This window comes from Neolamprologus brichardi, chromosome 10 (genome assembly GCF_056152115.1).
Source record: "Neolamprologus brichardi isolate AB-2024 chromosome 10, ASM5615211v1, whole genome shotgun sequence".
NCBI classification, from domain to species: domain Eukaryota; kingdom Metazoa; phylum Chordata; class Actinopteri; order Cichliformes; family Cichlidae; genus Neolamprologus; species Neolamprologus brichardi.
In genome coordinates, this window is record NC_142113.1 from 25302116 (window position 1) to 25322414 (window position 20299).

The 20299-nt window shown below is 41.4% G+C and overlaps 1 protein-coding gene across 5 annotated transcripts in view; it reads right to left on the bottom strand.

Moving 5' to 3' along the window:
• larp1 (La ribonucleoprotein 1, translational regulator) overlaps nucleotides 1–20299 on the bottom strand; it is a 51253-nt gene that overhangs the window by 7232 nt on the left and 23722 nt on the right. The window contains exons 3-14 of one of the 5 annotated variants that reach the window (XM_006785044.3): nucleotides 18979–19044; nucleotides 14624–14695; nucleotides 11156–11306; nucleotides 8995–9129; nucleotides 8278–8430; nucleotides 5429–5591; nucleotides 3825–3969; nucleotides 3180–3360; nucleotides 2831–2997; nucleotides 2391–2480; nucleotides 1868–2194; nucleotides 835–958 (exon numbers count right to left, since the gene is read on the bottom strand). In XM_006785044.3, coding sequence (XP_006785107.1) covers nucleotides 835–958; nucleotides 1868–2194; nucleotides 2391–2480; nucleotides 2831–2997; nucleotides 3180–3360; nucleotides 3825–3969; nucleotides 5429–5591; nucleotides 8278–8430; nucleotides 8995–9129; nucleotides 11156–11306; nucleotides 14624–14695; nucleotides 18979–19044 — 1774 coding nt within the window. Of the gene's footprint in view, nucleotides 1–834; nucleotides 959–1867; nucleotides 2195–2390; nucleotides 2496–2815; nucleotides 2998–3179; nucleotides 3361–3824; nucleotides 3970–5428; nucleotides 5592–8277; nucleotides 8431–8994; nucleotides 9130–11155; nucleotides 11307–14623; nucleotides 14696–18978; nucleotides 19045–20299 lie in introns of all 5 variants that reach the window. The other 4 variants (XM_035905345.2, XM_006785043.3, XM_035905344.2 and 1 more) reach the window with 4 other exon arrangements.

The following is a 20299-nucleotide window of genomic DNA, read 5'->3' on the forward strand; positions in this document are numbered from 1 at the left end:
CAGTTTATTTTGAAAAGTCTCAACAGGATCTTGAGCTTTATTGTGAAAGGTTTATGTGGAACATAAACAAGCGGACACGCGATGCTGTTACCGTGGTTGTTGCTAACGACAACGACAACAGGCGCTTGTCCGTCCGTAGTGTGGTTATATAAAATATAAGAGAGAACTTTAAGAAATTAATATAGCCACTACAGTGACCATCAAAACGATGAAAAAATATTGCCGTAAACAGTTTATTTTGCGACACCACAAAACAAACGATAGCGTAAAATGATAGACGTTTTTATATCGTCATCCGATATATATTGTTATATCGAACAGCCCTACCATCTCTTGTACATTATGTGTTAATAACCTTGTGGTCACGAGTGTGGGAGTGTGTGGTCATGTGGTGCCAGCCACTTGACTCTTTGTTGTGGACAATTTGTTTTGTTTTGGGGGGTTTTCACCCCAAAAGGCACTCCTCTTTTATTTCCACTTCTTTGTACACTCCTTTGTGTTCATTTCAATCGTTTTGGCAATCTCCATCTGGGAATTTACATTTGTGAGTCCTTATATTGATGCTATAATTGTACTAAGACGATGATTATTATTTTCAATGATAAATTCAAAAACTGCATTGAAAAGGTAGCCAGAAATGCAAAGAGGAATTCAACAGCAGTTAACAGGCCTGTCATGGTATTTTCCAGATGTGTAGTTTTCCTTCTAGAGACGTCTCTAGAGTTTGTGACATGTATACAGCATAGATTTCCCTCAGAATCCCCAGATTTGGGTGTGATAATTATTTAAAAACACAAAAGCGTTGTATATTTGGCTGTGTTTTTGAGTCCTTACTCTGCTGGGGTCGTGGGGGGCCTGGTGGGACTTCCTGGTTGGGGTCGACAGGCGGCTCCGGGGTCAAGCAGTCAAACTGTTCACGGCTGATCAGGTGGACCTTCTTAAAGTTCTCCACCTCTTGCTGTAAAAATGAGAAAAATCACATGTTAATGCACAAAATGTCTCTTTGTGGGAACCATGATACGAAAACGTCACAAATTAATTAAAATATAAAAGTTTATGTGCTTTTTTTTCTGGAAGACTGGAGTTGGCTTTAAAGTCATTTTCATATTATTTCCCTGTAAACTCCAAAACACCACAGGAAATGTCTCTTACATTCTGGACAAAACCGATTATTAACAGACCTTATCTTCAGCAGTCTGGAGAGTGAGATACAGCTGCAAAAAATAGCTGCTAGAAACACTCTCTTTGCCCTCATATCTGACATCTGACTGCTCTGACACGAGCGCAGCAGCCAGCAGGTTCACATCAACACAAGTACCCTGAAGTTTCTGCACATGAATGCATCCCTAAAGCATGTTTTCTTGTTCCTTCTACAACAAAAGCTGGTTTAAAAATGCCACCAAAACCAAACAGCGACGAATCATCCTCCCTGCCAAGATCATCAAGCGCGACTCACACTGGCTCTATCCCTCCGAGCATCCTCAGATCTCTGACCTTCCATCTTTAGCTCCCCTGCAGCCCATCAGCTCGAGCCCTCAGGCCGAGGCCTTGCGTGTGGGGTTTATTTATAAACAGCGGCACTCTGTTCCACACGACACAGGATTTGTGCCGGCGAGTACGTGAAGGTCGCCACAAAGAGTTCAACAATGCAACAATGGGCAGCCACGACAACAAAAAACACAAAAACAACAAAAAACTCTGTTGGGTGTTTTGTTTCCATATCCAGAAACAGCTGAAGGATCTACTCATCACCAGGCTGCCATCACCAATCGCTCATCACCAGGTTGTGACGCTGTCCGACTTTAACATCAAGACGTCGTCTCATAACCCACCAGATTAAGTGCAGAATCAAGCAGAACATCCTCACCTTGATGGTGGCGTATTCGGGCTCGTACGTATCGTCCCACAGGTCCTGCTCGTAGTAGAAGAGCCCGTCGTTGATCACCTTGGCCAGCTCGCTGGTCAACTTGGCGCGCGATGTGTGGTGGCCCGTGCGGTCGCCTCCCGGGTGCTTCCTCAGGTAGGGTGGCGTCTGCGTCACGATGAGGATCTTGTTGACGTCGTGGTCGTCGATCTCACCGTCCGTTTCCTCGTCGGACCAGTCGGTGAAGGTGTTGCGGCGTCCGTCCATCTGCTCCATCTCCTCGTCGAACATGAAGTCGAGCTCCTCAGGTTCGTCCTGCTCGGCTCCGTCCTGAGTGACAAAACAAAGCACAAAAATATTCAAACGTTAGCTGATTATGGAAGTTAACTGAAAAACTGATAAAGATTAAAAAGGTGCAGATTGAAAATCACAGAGTTGCAGAAAGATGAAGCTACAGTCTCAATCTCAACAAGACTCTAAATAAAATAGCACAAACACATTATATAACACACATTTCCTTCCTCACCTTATTTCCTGAGGTAGCAGCGGAGGGTGAGGAGCCAGGCTGGGGCACCGGGGAGCGAATCGACTCATCCTTTTCCTTCTGCTGCTGATGCTGCAATGAGGGGGACTTCATCAGTCAACCGATCAAACAAGGGGAAATAAAGGAAGGAGGTGGTGGAGGAGGGTACGGAAAGCGAGGTTTGATTAAAGAATGAAGAATGATGTGAAAAGACTAAAACAAAAGGAAAGTGATGCAATGGGGTCATGCAAAAATATATGCTGCAGTTAAAAGAATAAAATAAACTGCAGTGCCTGCTTCTGTGAAGCAAAAGTGATATGATAGACAAAATGAACCTCTAATATAATGACTAACAACCACACATGATCACTTCCCTCTTAAAACGTTTTTAATTCAACATCTCGTTTGTGTTTTGCTCTGAATTTCACCTTTTCTGAGCTGACCTTGGGTCTGGCCGGGGAAGGTCTGGGTCTCTTCTTAACCTCGATCCAGGACTCAGAGTCCAGGTCAGGGAGACTAGCTGAGAGGCCCTTGGGCATGGTCTTGAGGTTGGAGATATCCGGTTCAGCCTTGGTCTGTTGTTGCATTGGTGTGGAGGCCCTGGGAGAACCTGCAGCAGAGAGAAGATTACAGTCAACATTAACTTTGATCACCAGGCAAGGATTACTTATCTTAAAATTCTCACTTTCTTCATGTAAATTAGGGAAATGCACGTTTCAAGCCTGATGCAGAATTGAGGGTCAGTAAATGCTAAACATTACAAAATGTGCAGCTTCAGGTCAGAGTGCTCACCTCTGGGCTCCTCAGCCATCTGTCTTGGAACAAACTCGGGGCAGTTGATGAGCTGGGAGAAGTCCGTATGCGTGTGCGGCATGTTTGGCATGTTCAGGCCCGGCAGCGGCCACTTCTCCGGGTCCACCTTCCGACGGATCTTCATGTCGATAATTTCCACTTCCTTACTGTCCTTCAACGCCTGACGGGACAGATGAGGGACCGGTTAGCCCAGGTGATTAGTGGAAATTTGCGACCATTCATGTACTGACAAAAACGGGAAAACTACCCAGACTGACTCTGTCCAAAGGTGAAAATAACCCAGTAGCAAATCTAAAGGTCACTAATTAGAGCTGCATCATTTTTTAATGTGTTTATTCATTTTTGGAAGTTGTACAAAAACCCAAAAATGACCTGCCAAATATTTGTTGTTTGGTACCCTCGAGCTAGTTCTGGACAGAAAATTGTTTCACATAATGAACTACAGACGCGTCTGGAAAACACAGTTTTAACTTGAACGCTGCTTCACATTAATTTTTATGCAATTTAATTGCTTGTTTTTCTGTCCTACAGCTGCTTTCAGACCAGTTCTGACTGCGTTTAACATGAATTTTTAAATGTCTTCACTAACTGACATCATTCAACCAGTCAAAGAAACGCGCTTACATCCAGAATGATGTTGACGTCGGTAGTGAGGGCCTGAACTCTGTGAAAACTGGCGATGAGTCCGATGGGCAGGAAACCCTCCTGATCCATCTTCCTCCGCAAGAAAAAGTCTCTCTCCAGGTTGTCTAGGCTGAAGTAGTACTCACTGGAAGGAAAAAACACAGGGAGAAAAGTGGTCAGCAGATGCTGGTATTTCATGCCTAGTCTTTGACATCAGAGGGACTAAAACTAAAGAAGACAAGTAAAGTGAGAAAAGAATAAAAATCAGAGGGAAAGACTGAATGAAAACCAGTCGTACCAAAAATAAGTGATGTAACATTGTCTAGATGTCAACAGTCATCACATATCTTCCAAACTAAAAACAGAGGATTTAACAAGGTTGCAGAGCCTGAGTAAGTTGGCCAAAAATGTATTGTTTCGACACACACAGCATCTCCAGCAGCAAGTGCTTTACTGGACTATGTCAGGTATAATCTGAACAGCTTCAGTAATGTTGAAAAGAGATACTTTATTCTTATAAGTGAAGTAAACTTAACCACTTATCGACAACAAGACTGTCAAGCATGCAGACCGGGGGCCAAATGTGGCTTTCTGAAAGAGTCCAAAATCAACTAAATGTGTGACTTTCTAAAGAGTTAAAAATGACTCCAATTTCATCAGTGAAATGCACTGCTAGTCCTGCTGTGGGAATAACAGTCTTACAACACAGGAGTGTAAACGTATGAAACCTTTGAAGGATTTCTAGACATCAGTTGAAATCTGAACCTCCTAAGATCAAACTGGGCCCTAAGGAGCTGATCAACTTCAATCAGTTTAACAGCTCTGGTTTAAAGCAGTTGACTGTAATGGGAACAAAGATGTGATGAAACCAGTTTCTTTTTGATCCATCATAGTTTGGTTCGTTGTGTGTGTCCGTGTCACACAGATAATTTGCCTACAAAAAAAATCCAGAATATGACACGATGAGGCGGAACAACAGCCGTTTAAATCTGGTGCCAGACAAATGAGGTCACACTACTCAGAGAATCTGGAGAGTGAGATGTGCCTGCAAAGTGCTGAAAGATGAACGCAAATGATCAAAGCTGATGTCGCAGAACCAGAAATACTGGGGGGTTTTTTCTCCATGTTTCCTTATCAAGCAAATCACAGTGCAACTCGGCTACCAACCAGATTCAAGTGTAGAGGCTCAAGCTGCTAGTGTCAAGCACAGATGATGTTTAGCTCCATCTCCAGCGCCACACCACAAATGTCTAGTAACAGTTTCTACCAGATGAACCCATTTAACTGACATTAGTGCAGCAATTTCCCAAACTAAGCAGATCTAATCTTAGGAGGAAGAAAAGCCAAGCCACGAAGTCAAGATGTGACATCATGCAACCTTAAGGTCTGCCATCTTTCCAAAAGCCAATCATTTCATCTCATTATGCTTCAATGCTGAGATCAGAGTTGTGAAAAGTTCTCTCCACCGTCATTTAGTCAGAGAAGAGACATGAAGAGCTCATCACTTCTGCAGCACATCTGCACATAATGTCCGAACGCAACCCGTCAAATACGAGTTTACCCCCGACATCGACCTATTCCTGTGACAGAAAAGCTAAACTCACATTTGCCGCTTGATGTAGTCCTTCAGCAGATCCTGATCGACAGAGTAAAGGTCATTGCTGCTCATGTTGTCGTAATAGTAGGTCACTGAGTTGCTGAACTTCTGTCCGTAGGGTCCGTCTTTTACGTCGTAGGACTTGTAGCTGTAGTGATAGTCGTAGTGGCCTTGAAGGGAGAAGAGCAGTCGGTTAGACAGAAAGCGTGCAGCACGGCGTGCATACATTACTCGTGTGAAAGACTGTGCACGGGAACAGCAGATGCTCTCTGCGTTTTGAACCTTCTCAGCTATCAGTGCTCACATCGTTTTTCCCCTTTACTATTCATTTCTTGAAAAACCAGCCAATCAAAAGATTAAAATTCTTCCACTTGCTATTAGTAGGCAGCAAAATTGATTGGGAAGTGCATCTTTGTTCTCAGATCGATGCTATCTGATGGCTCTCACATTGAAGACCTGAGAGAAGACACTTATACTGACACTCACCCCCAAAGCATTAATTCTTATTCAAGTACTGTTAATTTTGTTCTGTTTCACCATTTCTATTAAAAATCCCCTAAGAATAGTTTTTAAATGTTCCATTTATTGTATCTCTTTCGTACCATATTGTCACTTACGCTGCTAGTTATAGTTAGGAGTAAGAATTATCGAAGGTTACACAAGAATGAAAACAGCAGACTGACACTCAGTAAGTACGAGCAGATTAATGAGAATAAGTCTCAAGTTTAACTGCTGTTTAACTCAAAAGCTATTCAAGGCACAGCTAAGAAAAAAAACGTGTTAAGATGTAAATCATAAAGAGCGCAGAAGTGAAGGAGCAGCCTCTTAAAATACAATTACACTGTGTGTGTGTGTGTGTGTGTGTGTGTGTGTGTGAGTGAGAATTGGCATATGTAGGAGGGCACCCACTTGAGGGCTGAGTAAATACACAAAGACAAAGTTCATGTGCTCTCTTCAGCGCTGCTCAAAGTCAACAACCTCAAAAACGTTTTTTTTTTTTTTTTTAAAAAAAGGGAGAAAAGTGGAAATAAATTTGCTTCACTCACATTTTTGGGCACCGTTATAAAGTTTATGAGTAGCCGGTGCTTCTGGGAAGGAGGGTGTAGGATAAATGGAGGAAAATGAGTACATGAAGAGAAGAGGTGGGGGGGCAGGAATAAGGGACGATGTATGTATGAAAAGAGTGAAAACAACAGGGAAGTGGGAGGGAGACTCTGGCCAAAACCAACAACCCTTCAGGAAAAATCAGTTTCTCCTGCTGGAGCCAAGGCCAGTCCTCATTCCAACACTCTCTGGTTGTTATTGCACTTTTCTGTTTTTACTCTAGCCTTGGTGGGGGCCAGATCAGGGTCATCAAACACTCGGATTCAGAGCCGTGGCAGCCAAAGCAACCAAAACTAGATAAGACACTGTCTACCTGTACCAACTTAATTCATCCAATTCACCAGCTTAAATCCTTGAAACGTTGATAAAGAGAAAGTTGCTGTACTCCATGATCGCAGATGAACAGAAGACTGGACTGGAAGTAAAACCCTCAAACTATACTATTAAGACAAGTTCACTAAAGTTCATGGGGAGTCTTTCCACAAAAGCTGTGTGGGTAATGGGTTTGTCAAAGCACTCAAAACACTGACATCACCAACCAAACGGTACAAAATTAAAAACTGAGATGTCTCCTGTGAAAGTAATTTTGAAAAGATTTAGCCCAGGTAGCTTTACTTTCAGTGCTGAGATCAGAGTTGTGAAAGTTCTCTCCACAGATGTTTAGTCAGAGAAGAGACATGAAGAGCTCATCACTTCTGCAGCACATCTGTTATAGTGATACCAAGCGCTCTGCCATATCACAGCGTCTGCAATAATAGCTGTAAAGTCTTAAGTGATATAAAAATGTTATATAGCGATACCCCACGTTTACGTCCCCTGGTGCACAATGGCACGTCCAAGATCGAGGAACACTCATGTGCCTCCAATGATGATTCAGTATCTAAAACGAGGCCTACTTCAACAATCTCCACACACAATACTCTGCAAAAATATGCATGAAAACAGTTCCTGCCAACAGTGAAAAATAAACTTGTTTCGCCACTTGGGGCTAAAAAATACACAGTAGAGTACAGCCAGTGCAGCTCAAATGTAAACACATTCAAACAAGCGTTGCTAGCTGCGGCCCATATGACAGGAAGAACAAATGGTGGATGGAAGTTTCTGCTGCTGCTGGTTAAAAAGCTCCAACCAGGATACGCCATCCAAGGAAGAAACGCTTTATTATGTGACAATACGGTGCAGCTCGTTTTCTCCAGCATTAAGAAATCATGTTATACTTTTACTTAGAATTTCCAGAGAAAACACTACAAGGCTACTTTTGTGCTGAGATGTGACTTCTGCTGTGTCACTGCTATTGCACTATTATCTGGCTACCACCTTGCCTCAGTGCATTCAGACCTCAAATTAGGAAACATGTCATGAATGACAGTGACTCAGGACAAGGTCTGAACATGCCCTTTGTTTACATACATTTTTTTCTTGTATCAAATTTCCTTGAAATATTGTGATCTCTCTCTTGCACCAGTGCACATTCAATGAACCCACAGTGTACTGTATTTACATCATATTGTCAATTTCCATGTGTAAGTATCCTGCATGATGCTGATTTGTCAGTGCAGTCTGGTCAGCCTTTTAACTTAAAAGGAAAAAAAAAAAAACTTACTGTGGTTAAAAAAACAAAAGCGATGTTCATGACCACAAACCAAGAGAAGAAAAACTATATTACTTATAAACATTTCGAGGACACCTGCCTAGCGGTGAAAAAAGTGTTCTTTTGATATTTTTGAGTTGTCTAAAACGAGTAAGACGTACCTCTCCCGGCACCTCTGCCTCGTCCCCGACCTCTTCCTCTTCCACGTCCTCGACCTCTGAATCCTCCGCGGAATGGCGCCCCCTCACTCTTCACGCTGGAAACCTCATCGTGGTCGTCACGCCACTCGCGCTCATACTTTTGGCTATGCCAATCTGCAGGGAAGCCAACCATATTCCTGTCAGCAAACACTAAACCAGACTGGATAAGTAGGTCCGAACAAATATCCAATGAGGCGAACTAATTCTCTTTCTTACTAGTTTTCTAAATTGTGCTAAAACACATTTGAATACGATACAGCGTCTTCCTAACAGCGAGTAGATTTCATTTCCTGAACACAAGTGGAGTAATACGTGAAGTGCACAGCTGAATAGTGAAGCTATCAAAGCAGAAGTATAAAATTAGCAGTCGAGCATGCACACACACACACACACACACACACACACACACACACACACACACACACACACACACACACACACACACACCTCTCCACATCCTGCTGCTGAGTCATGTGCACTTTCTCAACCAGCTAAATGTAATAATATGCTCTGTATTATCAACATCTAAAGACACGGCAGCAAAGCCCCTTCCAGTAGTTGCATATTCAGATGTGTTATCATGTGCAAGCACCAGAGATGACCGCCATGTGGAGCCAACTTCCTACTACCTCTCACCCAAAATAAACCTGTTACCAAGTGAAGACGTCACAGACTGACCTCTGAGGTCGTTCCTGGCGTTGGGAGGCAGGCGCGGGTTTTCATTCTGTCTGCTGTTGTTCCTAGAGGCCGAGCGCTCCCTGGGCCCCTCTGACTTCACCTCGATCATCAGAGGAACCCACTTCTGCTTGTTTCCTGTTTTCAAATGACATGTAGAGGAAACACCGTTAAAAGGAAGAACAAATCCACAGACTGTTTCAGATGACGTTATTTTATTTATTCATTCTTACATCTACCAAATGAATATCTTAATCACCACCATGCTTTTTGTGTTTAGAAACAGCATATCTGTAAGCTAGATGATTGGCTGATTCTAATAGCCTTTAGATATGTGCATGTGATAAACATACAACTTTTATTCTGAAAAACTGATCATCGCTTCCAGGACTTTCATAGATGTAAATGTATCCTGCAGTACCCTGGCTGTCCAGCAGGGTGCCTCACAGAGCTGCCATCTGAAAGGACTGCTGGTTGCCAGGGTGCTGTGTGGACATGTGGTTAAGTTTGTGATAGACAGCACGTGCAATAAAGAAGGGAAGTGACGTGTCCCTGCAAACGTAAGAGATGTGGTCATCAACCCTCTTGTTCTTAAAATACTTGGTTGCTTGTACTTCGCAGCAGTTCTTTGTTTACTTATGCATCTCGCTTGAAAGGTAGCTTGTAAATATACTTATATTCCACATTTTGTGGCAATTGCCGTCATTTCCCTTCTCCCTACCTCCTGCTTATGGTATCTGAAAACCTTACCCATGTGTCCACGTGACACCGTGACAATCACCTGTCCTTTTAAACTGCAGCTCTGCAAGGCAGCCTGCTGGACAACTAGAGCCAATTAAACTCTACTTAAAACAGAGCCTGTTTTACTCAGAGTCCTGGTGATTTACCTGTGGCTGAAAGCCAAAACCTTTTTGATGGGCACGAAAAACACGATTCATTTGCTTCAATACTGTGATCAGAGTTGTTCAAGTTCTCTTCATTTTAACATTTTAGTCAGAGAAGAGACATGAAACTCATCACCTCCACAGCACATATACAAAAACCGACAAAAGCATCTCCAGGAACAAGAAGTTTTACTATTATAAACCCAACTGCTTTAAAATTGATACGAGTACATAAAACTGTGCACTGTATGCACTAATCTTAAATACTGCAATTTAGTGTATAAATAACTTTATTGTTTAAGCCTCTTCATCAATACAACAACTGGCCTGAATTCTTAGGAAAAGAAAACGAACGGGCAGGTCGGTGCTAAAATTCGTGCCAGACCATTTGTATGCCGGTATGTTTTTTGAGGGGTGATGAAAACATGAGAGCCAGGAAACGCCCCCCCTCCTCCACACACACAGAGCAAATTCAGCCATGCACACTGAGGGCCAGCTATGCTGTGAAGGTCAGAAAGCACTCGCTGGCTGCCTGGCTGGCACGGTTTAAACCTTTAACTGCTGCCAAAACTGCTAAACTATAACCAGCCACCACAAACTTCTCCTAAATGATCTGTTATGGGCACGAATTTAAAAGGCAACCTGTATTTGACTTCGAGTGATACAACCTTGTACTGTAACTGACTCTGCTTATTTAGATTTGCTCCCACACTACTAACGTGGTTATTACAATTAAAACACGCTTTAAGCAGCCATGAAAGACCCAACTTATCTTGCACTCACTTTACCCTTTACACGTGGAGTGAATGCATCAAGCGGCGCATTTGAAACACTGATAAACGTAGGCAAAGGTGGACTTTTGTTCTCTGATATTACACAGGGAGTATGGCGTATTTGCAAAGGCACAAGTGGAGAGCACAAAATCATCTACCGCATAATGTGTACCCCTGTACTGGTTTGCATTAGTCATCCTTTGATTGGCCATTTAAAAGCACAAACAAACAAAAAACAGCAGCACAATCCTAACATCTTTTAGTTCACAGTTCTGGAGTCATTAATGCCATTTTTAGAGCTGCTTAACTGAAATCCTTTCATTTGTATTTCTTCAACCTTACCACCAACTTTAGCACCAGATACTAATGAAGCCAATTATTTAAAAGCGAGAACCCCAAAAGCTCAGAGTGGACTTTTTCCTTCAAACGTTTTAATGTCAAAACCAGATTCTTTAGCAAGCAGTATAATTACAGACAAATGATTAAATCAGTTTGATCATTGGTCACCTTTTTTCTTCGGTCCGTTCTTCTGGGAGTCGTCGTCACCGTTCTTTTCCTCTCCCGAGTCGTCTGACTTGGCCTTCACGTTCTCCTTGCTCTCTTCATTGCTCTCCCTTTTCTCCTTTGACTCCTTTTTAACCATCGTCTTTTTGGTGCCCTAAGTAGACGGGAAACACATTCAAACCGCTATTTAGTTGAATTATATGGAACTTGCCACAATGAATTCTTAATACACTTGCTTAACAAATTACACTGGCAAAGATTCTGTATAATGTTACACATTTTTACCATTTGATTTCAGTAAAATTAAAGCATTATGTAAAAACCTTTAACAGTTGGCACTTTGACTGGACAGGTTAGCTTTCAGTAACCAAGGGCTCATTTTCCCTAAACCAACATCACTTTTATAATCTTGACCTAGAGTTGAGCAACTCAGTATGTTTACATACGCACACACAGCCAGCAGTCTTTTTTAGTATTTTAAATCTTTTTTTTTTTAGTTTTTAAAAATAAAGAAGTTTGCAATAAAACGAATGCAAACAGGAAAAAGAAGCTCCTAAAGCAGCAGTCTAGTGTGTAAAATCAAGAGGCTTTGGATTAATAAATATTGTGGGATTGATGTTTAATGAAGGCTAAAACTGCAAATACCCACCAGGTCATAAAGGTGATTGGGACAAAGGCAACTTTGCTTGTGGTTTGGGGTTTACGTGACTTTTTTTGGGACTGCAGCAGAGTAACACACTGCTCCTACTGCCCTACACCGCAGCCTAACCTGGCACAGTAACGGACACTGGGTAGTTCACCATATATAAAGTGGCTCTTCTGGTTATCTTTGCTCCCAGAACTGATATAGTAGTTTATTCAAATCGGCCGCTCCTCTGTGTTACAACAGCTCAGCTATCAGCAACATGCATATCTGCAAACTCTGGCACTCCTGAGGTCTTTGCACAAGAGTCACGTAAATTTGTGTTAAGTTGGGTAAATAAAAGCAAGTTCATTTCCATGAACACACACACACACACACACACACACACACACAGCCATGCACACCCTTTATTAAGTTTAATATGATCATACAAACTCAATTCAAAGACCAGACCAGGTATTTCTGAACAACAGTAAGAAAGAAAGCAGTCTGTAAAAAACGCAACATTAAAAAAAGTGCAAAATATTAAATTATACTACAAAATAAAAGCATTTTTAAATTAAATTACACCAAAAGCTGAAGGAACCCATTTCAAATCTTGCTACTGAAAGCATTTGTATTACACATAACTTTGTTTGTAGCATTAAGAGAGACAACTTGTAATCTGTCTTTTTAACTTTGTATCTCCAACAGAAAATTAAGAATCTTGCAAGGCTCGAACGCTCCACTTTGCTGAAAATAATTACTTCAGGTGAACATAAACCAGATTACTCATAATTCTTAATACGATTTCAGACAGTGACTGCACATCTGACCTTACACACCAGCTACATTCCTTTCAAATATATAACTGTGTATTATGCAAAGCTGACACGTGCTGGGCCTAAACATTACATACTGTGAAGTTTATTTTTGAGACTTACCCTACAATGATTCAGTCAGCTAATATATTATTAACCCTTTTAACCAATGTAAAATTCTTCCAAAGAAATCACTGAGCTATAAAGACAAAAAAAAGTTAAGCCAACTCCAAACGAATGTTAACGTTTTACCTCAGATGGCATCCAACCCCTATATTATACAATATAGAGAACACAAATAGCACAAAGCAAAGAAGTCTGGCTTTATTGGGTTATCTCTGTTATCATCTTTTGCCAATTCTTTCTTTAGGCCAAGCTTAGAATGAACAAATCTTTTAAATCTAATTTGGAATAAAATGGGATAAATGAGAAGGAAAGAAAAAGAACAAAATCCTAACAGCGCAACATTTTTTCCAAATTCAGTAGTGCAGAGTTTTGTAGCAATACTGAGTCTGAAAATCACTTTCTGTTCTAGCACATGTAGTACCGTTTTATTCAACAGTCCAAATTCTTGTCTACATTTATCTACTATGCTGTGCCCTTGATGGCAATCTACGATGCTCATTTCTGCTTTTTGGCTCCACTGCAGCAATTTTTATTTTAGCGCCTGTCTCCTTAACACCCCCTCTCCCTCTGACCCCACTTCCGATTGACTGCCCCTCATCAGGCTTCCGAAAAGAGAGCACAAAACTTGTAGGCTCCGCCTCCTCTGACATCAGATCATAATAGCTTATAAAACCCTTTGACATCAGCTGCTTAGAGCAGCCTGGAGCTTGAACATCTGACTCAGAGATTACATTTACAAATATGCTGACCTCATTATATGAGCTCCACCATCATATGTGACAGAAACAAAGGAACAACACAACAGGCCCCCCTCAAAAACTGCATAATGAATCAAAAACATGGCACCGGTGACCATTACATGACTCAGCAGATGATGATGATGATGATGATGCAAAATGACACTGACAGGGAAGAATCATAAAAAAATTAATAAGTCATTAACTTACTGCTCACTGAGTAATGATTGTTGTTAATGGGAAGAAAATACTGAGATTTCCTCTGAGTTTAAATGGACAGAAGTTGACAGTTTGGCTCATAACAAAGGCTCTCCTAAGGTTACCATGGGATACGGCCACTTAAAGGCACAAGGCTTACCCAGTGTCATCATCAGAAAACCTCTTGATTCTTTTGCTTTGATGTAGTTACTTACTAAGGTGGTGGTGTTTTTTCTTGTTTGTTTGTTTTGTTTTTGCTTTGTTTGCCTTCTCTCACCCCAACCGGTCGCAGCAGATGGCCGCCCCTCCCTGAGCCGGGTTCTGCCGGAGGTTTCTTCCTGTTAAAAGGGAGTTTTTCCTTCCCACTGTCGCCAAAGTGCTTGCTCATAGGGGGTCATATGATTGTTGGGCTTTTCTCTCTGTATCTATGAAGCGCCTTGAGGCGACATTTGTTGTGATTTGGCGCTATATAAATGAAATTGAATTGAATTGAATTTTATTATTTGCTTCGAGCCCTGTGTACAGGAGCTGCATGCTAAAAGATCTTTTGTTAAAAGGGTTGGCGTAATAAGCAAATGCTTCAGCCAATACCTTTTGATTAGCCTTGTCTCATGCTTTCTTGCTTTGTGGTAAATCTTTGTTCTGTCTTCACTGAGATATTTGAATGCTAATCAATCAATCAATCAATCAATAAACAAATAAACGACTAAGCAAAAGTGTCTTAAAAGAAATGTTCAAAAACTTCTTTCACATACAGAAAAATTACAAATAACAGTCACAGCACAAATGTCTTTAGTCAAAAAGTGAGTTATCTGGATTTTTGTTTAACTCTAAAAAGGGTAAAGCGATACTTCTGTGAGTGTAATGCTAAGTTTTACATATTTCACTTGTTTTTGGTCTAAAAATCAGATACAGTTATTGAAAGTGAACAGGTAGGCAGGCAGCAGGGTTCATGGGTTGAACTTACAGTGAATTTCCATGAGTCTCTGACCTGCCTGACAGTCGGCGGGCAGGACACGGTCCGTGTCACTGCCTCGATCTGAACAGAGGGAGGGAAGAGCAGTTTAGAGAAGACAATGAGGTGGACCATGATGCACAGACAGACAAACACACAGACACACACGTACGGTATGTAAAGATGTTTTTAAAAAAAAGAAGCTCTAATGCTAAGCAGTTAAAATGGATCAAAGCTTTCTAGCACCCGACCAATTAACCAGTGTACTTCCCAGCCCTATAGTTAGAATCTGGTAGTTTTCGGATATAGTGCAGATCAGACCTACTGGGCTTTTATAGCCTGCGCTCCTCTGCTCCAACAACATCATGCTTTTTATTGGTGTTGTCAAAAACAATGAAAATGCCAAGTCAATGTTGCACAAGCTGTGGATAATAAGAAGCATCTGCTGCAACTATTAGTCGGCCGAGCTCCCTCTGGGCCTTCCATAGTACAGCCAAGCTCATCTCAGTGGAGACAAAGCTAATGTGTGTCAAAACATCAAGAGGTTTATTGCTGTGAAATCTGTGCGCTTGGAAGAGGAGTGAGGATACTTTCAGCGATGACAGAATGGTGTGAGATAAACCATTAAAGGATCAGGTGTGAGCGGTTCAGTGAGTTTTCTTAATCAATAACACTGCTGTCTGCATTTTCAGCCGCACAAAGCTAAGATCACAACGATGCTGAGTCATTCTTCCTGCGCTACAGGAAGGCACTGATGACGCGTCTGTTTCAGCCACTTTCATAATGAGACATTCCTAATCCCGAGCATAGGAACAGTTAACCAAAAACCCAGCCCAGAAAGCAGCACCGCCCTGCTATTTACGGTGGGTGAATGAAAGAAAGAAAATTACAGGCAGGACACTGATGAGATGATAAAAATGGGGTGAAAAATGAAAATACAATCAGGTATAGATGACATGACACCAGAAGCCACTGTGTACTAAACAGTCACATGCATGTATATGGCTTTTCTCCCCGGACTGCAGAGGAAGAGGGGCTTTCTTCTGCCTGCATGACTCAGACAACCTACAGTTATATATGTGGCAGTAGCTACTTAGGCTGCTGCTCTCTAAGAGGTGTGGAGTGGTTCTGACTGTAATGGCACAAAAGGGCTGATAACATGACACACTGAATTTTATACCATTATTTTTTGCAAGTTTTTAAATATAAAAACATTAAATTGTAATAAATTAAGATGGATTAGGGAGATTTTTGCACTTCAGTGTTCATCATCATAATTATTCCCCACTAGGCAAGTGGGCCAGTGGATCCAATTTTTACTAGTCCACAAGCCAATTTAATTATTTTATGTACCAATATCCTCAATATAGCAACACAGCATCATTTGTTGATAGTGGAGTACATGCATGCTCCTACAAAAAGCTGGAGTGGCTGCGGTCAGCCTGAAGCAAAACATCTGAAAGGTTAAAAATCTAGAACCTTCTTAATAAGATAAGATAACCTTTATCAGTCCCACACGTGGAAAATTTGTTTTGTCACAGCAGGAAGTGGACAGTGCAAAAGTTATGTAGCAAAATTAGAATATAATAAGAATAAATACAGTACACAACTGTACAGAATAGAATAAAATAAAATACTATATACAGTAGAATAAAATATAATAAAATATGTTGGTTGTGTTAAACAAACTGGTGGTGGACGGGAACAACTGAGAAAACGGCTTTTCTTCACATGTAAACTGAGGGGCCAGTTCAGCAAGTTTGCATCACAGGTCAACCAATAAGTCCCAAACAGGATCAGCTGCCTAATCAACTTGACTAGTATACGCACGACAACAGTCGCCCCAAAGCATTTTATACTGTAAGGTAAGCATGAGCCAGCAAAATCCCAACAATCACATGACTCCCAATGAGCAAGCATTGGGACGAAAAAAGGGCCTTTTAAACAGGAAGAAGCCTCCAGCAGAACCAGCATTAGTGAGGGGGCCGTCATCTGCAGCAAGCGGTTGGGGGGTGAGGGGAGGAAGACAACCTTTTTATTTGATGATTATTCTAAACATTTGTCCCAAAACAGAGGTGTGTACATGCTTTTTAGTTTTTCACTGATTTAAAAAAAAAAAAGGTAAAAAAAAGTTTTAAAAAAAAGTGCAACCTAGCTTGATTAGTATTACAAAACTGTTGCTAAACTTGGATCCAATTTATTCATCTAATTAATCTTACAACAAAAAAGTAGCATAAACCCTTTTATTACTTATTCAAATCTACTTTCAGTGTCTGGACTTTACACTTTGTTAAAAAAAAAAGTTGTAATGTGTTTTGTCTAAATGTGTTATTGCACCGCACGTTTCTTTGAATCTCTGCGGGCTTCCCAAACAAGTGTGAAGTACTTTCTGCTTGCATTGCTGTGCTGTATTTCATGTTGCATCGTGGAAGACAATTTTAAAACTTAAAAAAAAAAGCAGATTAACTTCATGCTTACTGACTGAGACTTTAACCACAGCACTGGAAAATTAAAGTACACTATGCAAATTCCCCACCTTCTCTTAAATATCAGAGTCCCCAGCATGAGTAATCCGTGGAATTGAGTGACTGATTTACACCTTTGAATGTTGCATGATGGATGGCGAACTTCAGCCCCCCCAAGAATAGCACCACCACAGATCCAGGGGTGGCTTCTTCAAGGGGGGATCCCTAAAAGGACATCCTTTCCCAGGCCTTGGCCTACCTCCAGACTCCACCCTTCCCACCAGTCCTGCAGGTTATTCCTGGTGCTGATGATATGACCCACATTTTCGTGCTCGAGGACACGCTCTCTCCTTCATGTTCCCTCAGACCTGCCTGCCTAAAATAGGGGAGGTTACCGGGGGTTGCTTGCCCAGTGACATACTGTCATCCAGAGACCAGAAATAGAAAACAGTTCTGGGGGGTGACTGACTGCTGGTGCTACTCTAAGTGGACACAAATTAGACACATCCCACAGCTGACCTGCAGCTCTAAGGGACAAGTGCAGTTTAGAGGGGAGGGGCTTAGAGTGTCATGGACCTCTGGGTAAAGCTTATATGCAGGCGCGTTTCAGGATGAGTTAATCACTAGCAGAGTAGAGACTTTTTTTTAATGTACATTAATGCAATTTTAACAGATTCCCACCTCCTTACAAGTTATTTTGCTACATGACAGGAGACAGCACAGGCCCAACAAACCTGTAAACATCCCTCAAATTTGAAGGTTTAACACTAAGGTGCTACTGCAGGATCAATGACTCATTTGGACATTTTTTAAGGCACTTAAGTAACCAAATAGGCAGCTTGAAGACTCAGAACAGCTTACTCCTAGAAATAGCTAACATTTTAATCACAATAAAACATGTAAAGTCATTTTAAACTCACTGAGTTTATAATGACTCAGGCCTTAGATACCGTCACAATTTTCTCTTTTTGAAAGAAAAAAGAAACTAATCCTTAAGAGTAAAAAAAAATTTTGGCAGCTGCTCGTTTTGTGGTCAGCCATCTTTGCTTTGTCTCCACAGATGGAGACATGGTGGCAAATCTTGGCTAACCCACACCTTAAAAGAAACAATCAATCCTGGGGACACAAAGTCAGGGCCAGCAGAAGCAGACTGCTCTGTCTGGATGTGCTGTTTAGCTGGCGTGTAATTACAGCCACTAAAATACCCATTGAAGAAAGCTGCAAACACCCACTACAGCAAAGTGTAGCAGACTCGGCTCCTCATTTTGCTTGGTGAATATTTTTAACCTAAAAGTTACTGAAATCTGCTTCCAACTCAAACGCTTGTGTTCCCTCCAGTCTTCACCTTCTTCCCATTACTATAAAAAGGATTTCCTCCAGACCCCGTAACACCACAGCTCGCTTATAAAGGCTCCAGTTCGTACATTCGTCCCAGAGCAGTCTCTACATGCTCTACCTCAGATTTTGTGACCCTTTACCCTGCAGACATTTTCTGCAATTTTGGTCCATATTTTTCAAAGACACAACTCCTGAACACAAATTTTCAAAAACCTTTCTGCTAATGCTTTTCTCTACAAGACAGATGTGCTCTGTAGGAATGGGTTGAAAGAACAAATTCTAAAAAGAAAAAAAGTTCTCTAACCAGAATGAAATGACATATCATCATATCCGTCTACAGCTGAAACCTAATGCACCAGCTGAGAGCAAAAGAAAAAAATATGCAAATCAGATACGTCTCATAGCATAAAAAACCTGTTGTGCACGTATGGATGTCGCGGCTTCTACTCAAACATCAATGTAGTCAGCTGAAACAGAGCTTAATCTCTCCAGTGTATGTTCTACATATACCAGGCTACAAAAATACAACACGCAGTAATAACAATAACAACAACAACCACCTACCTGCATGTCTTTAGTTGCAATCTCCCCTGGAGTTGGCCAGCTGTTCGTATCTCCAAAGTCTCCAACCTGAGGACAAAAAACAAAGAAATTACGAAGAAATTCAAGAGGGGGAAAAAACCCATCCGATTGCTGCTTTTCTGTTTAAAAAAATGTCAATTTCTTCAAGAAACAGAGAAAAAGGAAAAAAGATAAACACCTCTCAGGTTAAATTGCAGTCTAAAAACTGATCATGTCTGAACAGGCAGTACCGCTGTAGTCCTTACACCTTAAGCTCAAGTATAATCTGGTTAAAAAACACTTTACATGAGTGTTTTTACAGCTTTTTACTGTTTATCTTCAGCAATGTGTTGCCGGCTGATTGCCAGTTTCTGTCTTTTGTTCCTGAGACTGGGTAGTTAACTCCAAACCAGCCATAAAAAGTTTATGGTCAAGGTGTGGCTACAAACCACCAACTGTAGAGTACTACAGTGTCAGACAAAAGGGGTGGGAAATTCTGAATGAAAGGCTTCATCTCGCATGCCATTGGTTCACTGCGAGCACATCTGCATTCCAGCATGTGAGAGGAGGTGACTGCACATTTCTCGAGGCATTAAACACTTGCGCTCGAGCTGTCACATGGGGGGGGAAAAACAACTTTCCTTCAGCTCATGTCATAAAATAAAGGCTGTCATCTCATTTACACTCAGCAAATATTTCATTAGATACATTTTTCTAATACCAGGTAGGACCGCCCCTTTTTCCATCAGAACTGTGTTAATCCTTCACGGCATAGATTTATCAAGTTTATGGAAAGATTTCTTGGGTGATTTTCGTGCATATTGACAAAATATCATCAGGTTACTGCAGATTTGTCAGCTGCACATCAAATTTGCACTATTGGGTTGAGATCTGGGCACTGTGGAGGCTGTGAGCTCATAATCATGTTCAAGAAACCAGTTTAGAGAAGACTTGAGCTTTGTGGCATGAAGACTGATCGTGATGGAATAGCTTTACTCGAGCAGGCTGCAGTGTTTAGTTTCAACTAGGCATCATTTTAAAGGGGACCAAAGTGTGCCAAGAAATTACCCCACACACTTTACATCACCAGCAGCAGCTGAGACAATTGGATCCACACTTTAATGCCATTAATGCCAGTTTCTGATCCTACCATCCAAATGTCACAGAAACAGACTCAGAACACAGATTTTGTTGATTCAATCTTCTAATTTCCAGTTTTGCTGAGCCTGTGTGAACTCTAGCCTCGTTTTGGTCTTCTTGCCAGGCAGGAGTGGCACCCAGTCTAGTCCCCTGCTACTGCTGACATTTTGACACCAAAGCAGAA